Here is a 12,978-nt window from a genome sequence, read left to right as displayed (position 1 = left end):
CCCCGGGAGGACATCGGGGCGAGGCTTTGCCTCAGGAGTCCAGGCAAGGTGGGGTCTCCCAGCGTGCTGACATCAGGGAAAGTCCTCTCAGCTCCCTGCCCGGGCTGGGCCCCAGTGCTCCCTGCAAATCCCCAAGGAGCTCCATCCCGGATTCCCTGAGCCTGCTGCGTGACCTCACACCCCTCCCCAGAGGGCCAAAGTCTGCATATTCAGGCCTGTATTAGTCAGCTCGAGCTGCCATGAGGAATGCCAGACAGGGAGGCTTAAACAACAGAAGTTCATTTTCTCACGGTCCTGGAGGCTGGAAATCTGAGATGAAGGTGTCACAGGCGCGGTTCCTCTGATGTCTCCCTCCTGGGCATGTAGACGGCCGTCCCCTCCCTGTGTCCCCGCATGGTCATCCCTCTGTGTGCGTCTGAGTCCTAACCTCCTCTCCGTGTGAGGACACCAGCCCTACGGGATTAGGGGCCACCCTCATGACCTCATTTTAACTTATTCACCCCTTTAGAGACCCTCATCTTCAAAATAGTCACATTCTGCAATGCTTGGGGGGAGGACTTACATATGGATTTGGGGATCACAGCTCAGGCCGTTACCAGGCCTGGGCAAGAACCACAGTGAACACGAGACCAGCGGCATCTAATGACAGCTCAGTTCTGGCTGCGGCCAGATCGACAGGACCCCTCAGCCTCCCAGACCCGGTGCAGTGATAGGCCAGGCTGTACAAAACGGAAGGTGCCCTCTGGGGGGACCCGGGAGGAACAGGGGCTTCAGAGACTCTAATTTTCCAAAATACCTGCCCAGCCCCCAAGTGCAGTGGCCATTTATGCTGCCTACCCAGGGTATGCCCTTCTCCACGGGTGTGGATGAAAAGGCAGGGCGGCGGCAGGGGGGCTTCCTGTTGGAAGGAGTCTGCGGGGGGGGGGCGGGTGGAAAGGAGTCTGGAGAAGCTCCCACGGGGTGAGGACCCTTCCCTAGATGGGGCCAAACCCAGAGTGACCCCAAGCTACAAGGGCGCAAGTGTGTGTGTGTGTGTGTGTGTGTGTTCTCACGAATGCCCTGCTTTCCACTTAAATCCACGTGACAGCAACGGTTTCCCTGTGTGTTAAGCAGGGCTCACTTTTGGAAATTCTCCCGTGTGCCCTCCCCTCCTGGTGTCCAGTTTCTCCCGGGAGGAGAAGCGTGGTACCACCGCAAGGAGCGTCCCGCTGGGCCCCATCGGGGTGCCCAGGGCCCCGGGCCTCCGCTCCACACGGCCTGGCAACACCTGCAAGGCCCGCCAGCCGGGGCATCCGCTCGCTTTCCGCTCCCGGAGGCCACAGCTGGCCGCCCACTGCCCTCCGCACGGTCACCGAGCAGCTGGCGGGCCCTGGCTGGTCCGCCCACCCCCTGCCGGCTCCCCCGAGGAGGCCGCTAGCCTCTCGTCTCCTCCCACAGCGGGGGAGTCGGCAGACAGCACGAAGGCCGCCCCTCTGGGTGGGGGACGCTCAGACCTGGTCACCAGAGACCCCCGAGGACCCCGTGCCTGTTCCGGGAAGGCGGAGCCAGAGTGAGGGGGGCCCCCAGGGCGTGGTACCTAACAGGGATGGGCACTTCTGACTTCCAGGGAGCAAAACCCCAAGGGAGCTGGGACAGAAGTCCCCAGGGGGAGGCCAGCGGTCAGGAAATCCCCACCTGGCACCCCAGTTCCCACACAGGGTTACAGAAGGGAGCCCAGATCCTCTCCCTCCCACGTCCCCCGCCCCCTCCCCTCCTCCCTCCATCCCTCAGGGCTCTTGGAAGAACCCCCTCCTGCCTGCACAGCTGACTTCGAGGAAGCACCGGGTCTGGGAGCCAGGAGGCGACCCGGTCACTTAGAGGCGGCCGGGGCTGAACAGGGACAGGCGGACCAGTCTCCCCCGCCCCTCCCTGTCCCTTGCCTCCCCACTACGGATCCCCTCGCGCCTTCTCCATCGCTCCCCAAACCCCGTCCCTGAAAATAGCGCGGCCAGCCCAACCATCCCCCCCCCCCCCCGGAAAATAGCACGGCCAGCACACGGCTAGTTGCTTGTGTCATCTGCTCTTTATTGACTGCCACGGGCTGCCTTCTCGTGGGTAACCAGATGCCCCAAGAGCGGCACTACATAGAGGAGGGTCGGAGGGGAGGGGGTCTGAGAGGTGCAGCCTGCAGAGAGCCCAGGCGCCCGGGAGCTCCCGCCAGATGGACCTCACGGCACCCGGCTCGGCCCCGGTGCGGGCGCCTGCCACCGAGGGCTGAGACGCACCTGGCTGGCCCTGGAGACCAGAGGTCACCCAGAGATTGCTCAGCGAGGGGTGTTCTCTGACCTCCCGGGCAGCCTAGATGGCCCGCAAGCCCGGGAGGACGGGGATGCCGTCTAAGGAGCTGGGATGGCGGTCACTTCCACCGACTGGCTGGTGTTGGAATCCGGGTCACTCTGAGGTCTCAGCACCTCAGGCCAAGGCCCCGAGCTCTCCAGGCTACTCTCTCAAACCCTCATGCCCTCGGAGAAGAGGAAAAGGAAACGGAAAAGAGGGAGGCGGGGGAGACAGACGCCCCACTTTCTAGGGCTCCCCCGGAGGGATGGGTGGCAGCCGAGGCCGAGGCCGAGCTTAGGACGAGGGCGCGGAGCTGGGCTTCTCCTCGCGCGACACGGGGATGGCGCGCTCGCTGTGGCCGGCGTCCATGCCGGACGGGACCTTGGGGCCGGAGAAGGTCAGCATGCCGTCTGCAGACAGGGAGCAGGAGAGCGCGGACTGGTCCACGTTGGAAGGCAGGCGGTAGCGGCGGTGGAACTCGCGGGAGATGTAGCCGTGGTCATCCTGGGGGGCCAGGGGAGGGCGCGGTCAGAGACGCCGCTGCAGCGGGTGGCGGCGGCCTCGCACAGAGGAGGCCCTCCTGGACCGCACGAGGGTCAGACCCACGATACCCTCACGGGGCGGCGGCTGGACCGTGTCCAGGGCCCTGGGACCACCCTGCATCCCTGCATACCGTCTGGGCCTGCCTGGGGCCCCTGGCTCTTCACGATAATGTCACCCCAACGTCGTGTGAGTGGTCCTGCCCCTGGCCCTGCCCTTGGGTCCAGCTATCCCTTCACCTCTGGCCTCACAGACTGCTTGGGCTCAGGTCCCTGCCGTCCATCTAGCTGGGTCAGAAAGCCGTGCCTCGACGTTCCCTTCTCCTGACGCCCTGGACCCAGCTTAGCCCCTGGCCCGACTCCCTCCCCTCCAGGTGGAAAGACCCAGAGCCTCAGCGTAGTGTCCGGGCATCTCCAGGGGCCCAGGAGGGGAGAGCAGCAGAGGCAGTGGGGTCTCTCCCCCGCCTCCAGCTTCCCCACTACTGGACAAAGCCCTGGTCTCCGAGCTGTCCTGGCTGGGCCCCTGCCCCCTCGAGATAATGGGCTCCGGGCCCTCGGGCTCCGACACGAGTCAGCTGCACCGTCCTCCCGAGAGAAGCTGGTGTGAAAACCTACGTGGCTTGGAGCTCGCTCCCTTGGCGCTGGCGTCTCCTGGGGTCTTTCCTAGTCCCACCCCATCGCCCAGGGGAGTTGGACAGGGCCCCGGATGCCGAGCAGTTCCTGAGTGGGGCTCCCCACGGGCCCCCGCTGGCCGCTCACCCGCTGCCCAGGCCTGCTGCGGGCTCGGGGTGGCCTCCTGGTCACCAGGGGGGCCTTGCTCGGGATGCAGCCCCTCCCTCCGGGCCCAGCCTCACCTGCCGCTCGTTGTGCTTGCCGTGGATTTCCACGAAGTCCTCCTGCACCTTCACGGTCAGGTCCTCGGGGGAGAAGTGCTTCACGTCCAGGAAGATGACAAACTTGTCCCGGTCGGATCGGACCTGAAACCAAGTATCCGTGTGGGTCTCCACGGGGCTGTGGCTCAGGGAGGGGGCTGGCCGGAGCGGCTGGAGTGCGGTGGCCGGGGCTCAGTCCCCAGTTATCAGAACAGAACCTGCGGTCAAGGCTCTAACCTCTCCCTCCACGTGCCCGGGGGACAGAGGGACCTGGGACTCAGGACACTGTGGCCACTCGGCTGACACCCAGAGCCCCGGGGGTCTGTGGCCGCCTGGTAGGTGAGGGGTTGCCTGGCTGATTGGTATGGGTTGAGTGGCCGGTGACAGATTGGTTGGCTGGCTGGTTATGTGTTGTTTGGCCGGTCGGTGGGACTGAGCACTTGGAATGAGGTCGCGGCCCCTGGCCTCTGCCCTCCTCTCCGTGAACAGCCTGGGGCCTTGTCTCTGCACACGGGCGTGCATGTGATGTGCCCGGCGGGCTACGCAGGTCACCTAGCTTCTCGCACAGAAAGTGCTTCCAGCCTCCTCCCCTCCCGCTCCCCTCTCTTGGGACACTCCTGTAGGCCCCGTAGGTCCCGGAATGTTCGGCGTTTCACCAGCTCCGAGCAGGCCCTTGTGTTTTAGGCAGTGCTGACCCCTGGCACCTCCAGAACACTGGACCCTGGGAGCGAAGGCCGGTGGACCGCCCTGCCTGCCCTCGGGGCCTGGCCTCGGGCGCCCGGGCAAACTGGGGAAGAGCCCACACACTGCAGCTCTGTGGCCGCAGAGGGCTTCAGACAGGAGGCCTCCTGCCAGACCTCGCTGCTGGAGGGCAAGGGCAGCCCCAGGCTGCACAGAGCTCCGTCCACCAGCGCCCGTGCCCCGGGCTGCTCGGGGGTCTCCCAGCACGTGGAGGGATGCCACCCACCACATACGGGTCCTGAGCTGATGACAGGAGGAAAAGGCAGCAGGCCGGCTCCCCCCCACCCCCCCGGAGGCACGGGAGGCTCTGCCGGGGGGTAGTTGGCCTGGCCTCTGTGCGTCCAGGACGGACGAGGCGGGCTGAGGCGGGAAAGTGGCCCCGCGGCCGTCACCAGCCGCTCCACAAAGCAGGACAGGAGCGCACAGAGCAGAGGTGCCGCGCCTGCCCCAGGGCCGGCCCTCACAGAGCCCCGCTTCCCGCCCGGGCCCCCTTGCCGCCGCAGGAGGGCGCAGCGGGTCTCACCTCGGAGATGCCGGAGTCCAGCACGGTGCGGAAGAGGGACTGACGGTAGTAGGGGCTGATGGTGGAGGACAGGAAGGGCAGCAGGTCGTACTCGAAGAGCCCCTCGCCGAAGAACTGGTCAAACAGCCGGCTAGGGTAGAAGGGGCCCAGGGCACGTTTGAACCAGGGGTGCTGGATGGCGATGTCCATGGCGGGCGTCGACTCTGCAGGGACCCGGGGCTGGCGGGGAGTCAGGGCAGGGGCCTCTGTGCAGCGCACTGGGGAGCTGGGGCGCACGCCCTCCCTATATACGGCGGGACAGAATGGAGGCATTAGGGGGATTTGTCTGGAAGGCGTGAGCTCAGGAGGGAGGCCGCCCAGTCAGCAGAAACGTGGGCTGGGCTGAGCGCGCACCTCTCCCAGCCCCGGCTGCAGCGCTGACCAGCCCAGAGCTCTGGATGCCAGGAGAACGGCGTCCCCAAGGGGCTTCTCTGTGCCCCCCACACTCAGCCGGTGCTGCAGAGAAGGCTCCCATCTCCCCTTTCCTGGGCGAGGGTGCTGTGTGCCAGGTACCTGTGTCTGCACATGTGGTCCCCTGTGACCTCACGGCCACCTTACGAGTGGGAGCTCATACCCCTGGTTCACAGACGAAGAGGGTGAGACACAGAGGCTAGACAAGTGGTCCCCAAATCCCACCGCTGCGAGGCAAGGCTGCATTGTGTTTTATAACAGAATTACCTCTATTACTTCTTCCTGATTACAAACGTTACACATACTTGTAAAAAAATCTCAACAAAGACAGAAAATGCAGAGAAGAAACTAAAACGCGCCCGTAATGCCAGCACCGGGGAGCCCTGCTGTGGGGTCTGTGTGCATCCAGAGGGGAGGCAGGTTTGGTTTGACAAACATGGAAATCCTGCATCCCGGGGTCTCCTCTGGACACCATCCCTGAGAACCTCGGGGCCTGGGAACAGACAGAGCCAGGGTCCTTAGAGCAGGTGCCCTGTCCCTGTTACTGGCCTGGTGGCTGGTTGGCTCCCGTCTCTGTGGCCCATCCAGCTATGGCCCAGGATGCGCTCCGGGGGGACCGGCCACAGTTGGGGCACTCCTGGTTTTAAGGCTTTCATACTTTTCAGTGACTTGGCCTCCGGGAGCCTTAGACTGACTCACCACCCCCTCCACACCCGCAGCACAGGAGCGTGCCGGACCCACGCCCTACCCGAGCCAGCTTTTTCATGCACAGTCCAGACGGTGAGACGCTTCTAATTCACCCTGCGCCTCCCCAGGTCCTCGTGCAGTTTCTGACCAGCGTCCACCTCCTGTTTGTGGGGTCAGCGCACCTTCAAAGCACTCAGGATCTTTGCAAATTTACCTCCAAGCCCTGGGCTTAGTGGGTCAGGAAAGGGCACTCACCCTGTACCTAAGGAGGATTTTGTCTCACACATCTAAGAAGCAACTGGTGTCAAAAGTGGGAATTTCAGCGCCTCCCTCACACAGCCCCTCCCTAACTAGCGGTGCACAGTATCAAAGCCCACCCCCCTGCCTCTCTGAGCACCTGTGATATGCATCTAGCCAGTGGTAAAGGGCCCAGAAAAAACTGGAAATGCCACCCTTTGCCCTGCACGTCTACAATTCCCTAGGGTGTCAGGCAACAAGGGCCAAATTAGGGGGCAGATAATCAATACTCTGAGGGGGTAGAGGGCACTCTCCCTGCCCCGGGCCTCCCTGAGCCCACACTGATGGTGACCTCATGGTCCCTTGCAGCCACCCTAAATGGCATGTAGGTCCCAAATCTCCCCACTTCATAGACAGGGAAAGCAGGGTATAGAAAGGTTAAACAGGTCACCTAGCATGGAGGAAGGGGAGGGGGCTTTGGTGCAGGCTGCCCACCCAGGCTGGGAGTCAACCGGGGCATGGGCAGGGCTGTGGGCGACCCCACACAGCATGGGCTGCCTGCTCCTGGGCGTGGGGCAGGGGGAGGAAGGGCACAGGCATGCTGGCTGCTGAGGAGAGGGTCCAGCTGGGCCGGGCACATGGTCAGTGCGGGCCAGAGCCACACTGAAGCTGAAGACAGAAAGCAAAGCCAGCATTAAGGATCCTGCCTTTATGTACAATTTGATCTTTTGTTCATCATGGATTTTTTGCACCCATTTTGATTTGTTTAAACATCACATTAAGATGTGATGTATCCTGATGACTGCGTTTGGTCCCCCTGACACTTGGTACCTTCTCACCCTACACCTGGCTGTCCATGTGGTCCTTCAAACAGGCTGGGTCTGCAGGCAGGGGCGGGGTACAACCTCGGCCCACGGGATGCACGGCCCAGGGTCGCTGAGGGTCCTCCAAGGTCCTTCAGACACATAGGGGTGCCCAGGCACTCACCCATGCCCCCAACCCGTGGGCTGCAGCCAGCGGGAGCCCAGGGCTGGCCTTCAGAGTGAGCCAGCACCAAGGTGGCAAACCCAGCCATGTAGGCCCCAGACAGGGGGCCCAGGATGGCCACAGAGCCCTTGGGGACCTTTCCAACCCAAGATGACGGTGCTGTATCAGTTTCCTGCAGCTGCTGTAACAAAAGACCACAAACTTGGTGGCTGAAAACAACACAAATGTATTACCTTGTAGTTTGGAGGTCAGAAGTCCAAATGGGTCTCACTGGGCTCAAATCAAGGTGTCGGCAGGGCTGGCGCCTCCTGCAGGCTCCAGGGGAGACTCCGTTTCTTGCCTTTTCCAGCTTCCAGAGGCTGCCCATCCCTTGACCCGTGTTCCCTTCCTCTGTCTTCCAAGGCAGCCGTCACATCACATCCCTCTGGCTGTCCCCCTCGGCCTCCCTCTAGTGACCCTGTGATTACTGAGCCCACCCGGGGAATCCAGGATCACCCCCCAGTCTTCCAGTCTGCTCTTGAAGGAACCTTATTTCCCCCCTTGCCATGTAAGGTGACACATTCACTGGTCCTGGAATCAGGGTGGGGAGGCCATTAACCACCTGCTGCAGAGAGGGAAGCGCTGTGATGACAGGCGCCCTCCCTCTGGGCGGTTGGAGGGACCCTCAGCTCAGGAAAGGCCCACCAGTAGCGGCCAATACAAACTCACACCACTCAGAGCCACCACCTCGTTCAAGTCAACTTACAGCTCCGTCAGGCGTCTGAGCCCTTCCAACTTCCTGTCTTGTTTGCTGACCTCACCTATCGGCCAAACCTGTGGCCCACACGTGCTATGGCAGGCGGTCCAGAGCTCCGCAAAGTGGCCACAGGGATGGGAGGAGATGCGGGACGGAGTGATGGGCGACTGGCTGTTGCCAGCTCACCTGTGCGAACTCACCCTGCCTCACACCTGACCTCACACAGCCCAGACCCTCCCACCCTGGATTCTTGGAAAACAAGACCCTTTCTCTCCGGGCCTGGGTTCCTCCTTGAATTCACGGCCATGAGCTAAGGGGTGCACTGTCTGCATCTGTGGAGATTTAAAACAATAACAAACCACCCAAAGGTCCGTTCTAATCATGCAGGTGCAAAATACCCCTCCTCTTCTGTTAGTCTGAGGTCTGAGCAATCCATACATAATAATACAGTCGGTTCTCCTCATTGGAGGTAGTGATGTCCCATAAAGTTGCCGTGAACAGTGAACTGGTAATGAGCCATTTCTCCCAGGGAAACACAGGGTCAGGTCCTACCAGCCTCTGGTCACAACATTTTCATCAGTCACTACGTGGGCAACATTTTCATCGATCAATACATGAGCTTGTTTGGTGTGTGTTTCTGTGCAAAGACAGCTAATTTCATACGTGTTGTTGATTCTTTAACACTGAACCCACGCCAGCAGCGCCATAACTCACTCCTGTAGCGAAGCTCACCTGACACATGTGTTTTCTCTGGGGAGGCACGTCCCAGCCTTCCTGCACTTAGGACACTAGACAGCCCTTCCCGCTGTGCTTGGGGCCATGTAAACAGTGAAGCCACAAAAAGCAGAAAGCTGTGGGAAACGGGATACTAAACAGACCCTGGAAAGGACGCTGGTTTGCAGCACGAGCTGAAACAAGCAAGCGGAGTCGCCCTGTCACCCTCGGCTGGGGACGTGCACGTCCGGCCACGCAGATTTTTCACCTCTGCCGCTCTGCTCAGTGAATGACTGTGAAAAGGGCCATGAGTATGGATTTGAGGTCAAATTTCAGAAAGCAGATATTATGGACTGAATTGTGTCCCCCCCAAATTCTTATGTTGAGGTCCCAACCCCCAGTACTTAGAATGTGAACTTACTTGCAGAGGGGTCTTTTAAACAGGTGATCAAGCTAAAATCAGGCTGCTAGGGTGGGTCCTAGTCGAATCTGATGGTGTCCTTATGAAAAGAGGACATGAGGACACAGATACACACAGGGGAAGACCTTATACAGGAGGGCTGGTGTCCTTATAAGGGGAAGAGACACCAGGGGTCCCCAAACACATGAAATACTGTATGAGGACACAGGAGAAGACAGCGTCTACGCGCCAACGGGGAGAGGCCTCAGGGGTTCCAGCCCTGCCCACACCTGGATCATGGCTTCCAGAGTCCAGACTGAGAGATAACTTCTGTTGTTTAAGCCACTCGTGTGTGGTTCTGTGGTGTGGCGGCCTGGGGACCTAACACAGGAGACAGATCCTCAAACGCAGGATCCGCAAATACAAGGAGGGCCTGCATGTGTGTAATCTTCAAACAAGCAGAGTTTTCTTTCTTATCCTTCTCTAAACAGGTGCTAAGTGGAGATCACCCGGAGAACTCACAGTGACACGGCCCGAGGCTGGCCCACCCTGCTCTGCGCGTTTGTTCTGGAGCCGGTTTCCAAGGTCAGGAACTGCTCAGGCTCCCAGGGCGGTTCTTACCTCCAGCCTCTGACTTCTGTGCTTAAACACGGGGCTTCAGGTTGGCGAATGACAGCCCACGTGAAGACAGCACCGGAGTTATCCCGGTTCTGTCATGCTGTGTGACTTCTTGGCACTTTTATTGCGTGTTTAAAATATAAAACTGTGAAACAGAGCACAGGCTGTGAGGTGTGATGTTTCAGGGCAAACGATAGTCCTCAATGGAATAGTTCACTGATTTTGAGGAATATCTTTAAGATTGAAATATATTCTATTTTATTGTTAATTGTTTGTTTTAAAGAACAAATCAGGAAACTCATGATTATTCATGATTATTCCCTGATTACACTGGAAATAGCTGTGTCGTGTGGAGGAGGAGAGTGACCTGCTCCGGGTGTCACATGCACCGGGCACACCACTGGCCTCGGGCTCCTCTGATATCTCTGCTGGCATCCCAGGAGCATCTTGCAGATCTGCAGCAGTGATGTGGGCCCCGCAGCTGTCCAGGGCAGACCTGAAGCCCACCGTACACGCCCCGCTGCCCACAGCTCTCAAAAAGGTCTTGGGTGGACACACACACGGAGCCCTTTGGCCAGGACCTCAGCTCTGCCTCTGTGAGCCCCAGGCTGCAGCCCGCTTGGTCACCAGCAGCCTTGGGGCCCCCGGGCGGAGAGGATGCACGAGGAGGTCACACCAGCGTGTCACAAGAGTGAGGTGCCACCCTTCCCTTGCCTCTCGGTGGGAGGGCCGCCTGGTAAACCAACCTGGGGCAGCGGCTCCGGCGCCACAGCCCTTAATGGTCACACTTGAGCTCTGAGGACCACACAGCCCCATGGACATCCACGGGTGCCCGAGGCCCCTCTGCACTGTCCTTTCTATCATTCCCATACACAAAAACAGACTGCTGACGAGGAGATGCTTTCTCGAGAAGGTCTTTGTGTACTAAGTCTTTAGAAGAGGACCGGTGAACCCTGTGATGCTCATTCTATTTCAAATAACACTGCTGTTATAAAAGCGATCCATTGTCATTCAGAATCTGGATAAATCCAATAAACCTAAAAGTGGGGGGAATACCCATAAGCCTACCAAACCCTGAGTATTTGTTACAGGCTGTCTCAGAGGAGGTGGCGAGTCTTCCCCATTTTGGTTGTTGGGCTATTTATCAGGGTCTTGGGAGCCGACCAGAAAGTTGTGCCCGAGGGAAGCCGGAACCACAAAATCCCAACAACGTGCTCCTGAGACGTGGAGGGGCCAGCGGCTGAGGACGCCCCAAGGGGAGGGGTGCTGGGGGCCTGACCACCCACCCTCCCACCCTCTCTGTGACAAAGACGCCCCCCTCGTGTCTGTGCAGGGACCCCCGGCTGCCCTCGCGCTGAGCCCTGAGCCAGGCCCCCCCGGGTGGCACCCTGCCTTGTGCAAACCCCTAGTGACCAGGACGGCTGTGCTCCAGTGCTCCCATCCCTCCAGCCTGTCCTGGAGACGCCAACAGAGGTCTTCCCACTCGGCCCCGCCATGACATCTGGAAGGCCACAGAGCTGACCCCAAAGCCACCTGCAGCGCAGGCGAGGGAACAGAGTGAGTGCACAGGTGTGTGTCTGGCCTGGGCCCGGTCTGTGCAGGGGCGGCCCTGGAGCTCCCGCCTGCAGAGGGGGGACCGGGCCCACAGGGGCTGCAGTGGGGGGGCGGGGGCTGGGGCCCTCAGCTCCCAAGCGTGTGGCTCTGTGTATGTGTGTCTGTGTGTATAGAAGGGGTGCACTGTGTGCCTGTGTGTGTATGTATGTCTGCGTGTGTGTGTCTGTATGGGGGGTGCATGTGCGGTATGTCTGTGTATCTATGTGTGTGTTGGTGTGTACGTCTCTGTGTGTGTGTGTCTATATGGGGGGTGCGTGTGTGTGTCTGTGTGTCTGTGTGTGCTTGTGTGTATGTGTATGTGTGTCTATATACGGGGATGCATATGTGGTGTGTGTGTGTGTGTCTGTATGGGGGGTACGTGTGTGTGTCTGTGTGTCCGTGTGTGCTTGTGTGTATGTGTGTGTGTCTATATATGGGGGTGCACATGTGGGGTGTGTGTGCGTCTGGGGAAGCAAGAGCCCCAGTCCCTGAGACCATCTTTCTCTAACATCTAAACGGATCGGGACCCGTTGGGAGTTTGGCGTCGGACGCTGGCAAAGCCCTGTGCCGGCAGGAAGTGGGGCCTGGAGGGTGACCCCCAGAGACGCGCCGGCCCCTCTCGCATTGTTTCCGTGGCGGGTTAAGCCTGCTCTCAGCAGTTTTGCATCCCGCTGCACAGCAGCTGAATGCCAGCCCTTCTCACACAAAGGCTGGTATTTGCTTTATCTACAGGATTCCCGGACGTCAGCAGTCTGCAGGCGCAGTCACAAAGCCCCGGCACCCCGATTTTCCACTCCAGGGCCCAGCGGGGCTCACCCACAAATCTGCCCAACGCAGGCCAACAGGCATTGTTGTGGGTCAGCGGGCTGAGCCCTCGCTCGCCCCTGACCCTCCGTGAGGCCGGCAGGCTGGACAGACAGTCCCCTGCCCACACCCACTGCAGCCCCAGGGAGGGACGGGAGGGCCGGCCATCCTCCTCCAGCCCCTTCCAGGACACTGGCATCGGCAGACCCCGCAGAGACCCCCCAAACACCGCCTGAAGGGGAAACGAGCAAAGCTGGGGACTTGAGACAGTTCTGTTCCAAACACACCAGGTCGTGTTTGACCCAGTGAGTCACCAACTTCTGCCCACGACACTTGGCATTTTCAATAATTTTTGCCATGAGAATAAAGTACTATTTCATTGAGTTTATTTTTGTTACAAAATTTTTCATACATCTAAAAAGTAGAAAAAGTGGTACAATGAACCCCCATATACTCATCAGCCAGATTCAACAATTGCAATGATTTTGGCCCCGTTTGCTTCATCTTCTTTTTCTTTCCTAAAGTATTTTATTTTATTTCTTTAATTTTTATTTTATATCAGAGTATAGTTGATTTACAATGTCGTATTAGTTTCAGGTGTACAGCAAAGTGACTTAGTTACGCATATACATGTATCTATTATTTTTCAGATTCTTTTCCCATATAGGTTATTACAAAATATCGAGTAGAGTTCCCTGTGCTATAAAGTAGGTCCCTGTTGATTATTTTATATATATATTAGTGTGTGTATGTTAATCCCA

The 12,978-nt window shown here is 59.4% G+C and overlaps 1 protein-coding gene across 1 annotated transcript; it reads right to left on the bottom strand.

Annotated features, from left to right (window-relative positions):
- Positions 1-2,610: 2,610 nt before the first annotated feature.
- CRYAA (crystallin alpha A) lies at positions 2,611-5,180 on the bottom strand. The gene is made up of 3 exons (XM_059922304.1): positions 4,992-5,180; positions 3,710-3,832; positions 2,611-2,820 (listed from the first exon to the last, which is right to left on the bottom strand). The coding sequence occupies exons 1-3, from the start codon at positions 5,178-5,180 to the stop codon at positions 2,611-2,613; spliced, it is 522 nt and encodes a 173-aa protein (XP_059778287.1).
- Between the last annotated feature and the right edge of the window lie 7,798 nt (positions 5,181-12,978).

The sequence above is a fragment of the Balaenoptera ricei genome, chromosome 4 (genome assembly GCF_028023285.1).
Source record: "Balaenoptera ricei isolate mBalRic1 chromosome 4, mBalRic1.hap2, whole genome shotgun sequence".
Taxonomy (NCBI): domain Eukaryota; kingdom Metazoa; phylum Chordata; class Mammalia; order Artiodactyla; family Balaenopteridae; genus Balaenoptera; species Balaenoptera ricei.
The sequence above is the reverse complement of the archived record's forward strand: the minus strand, read 5'-3'. Positions and strand labels throughout refer to the sequence as shown.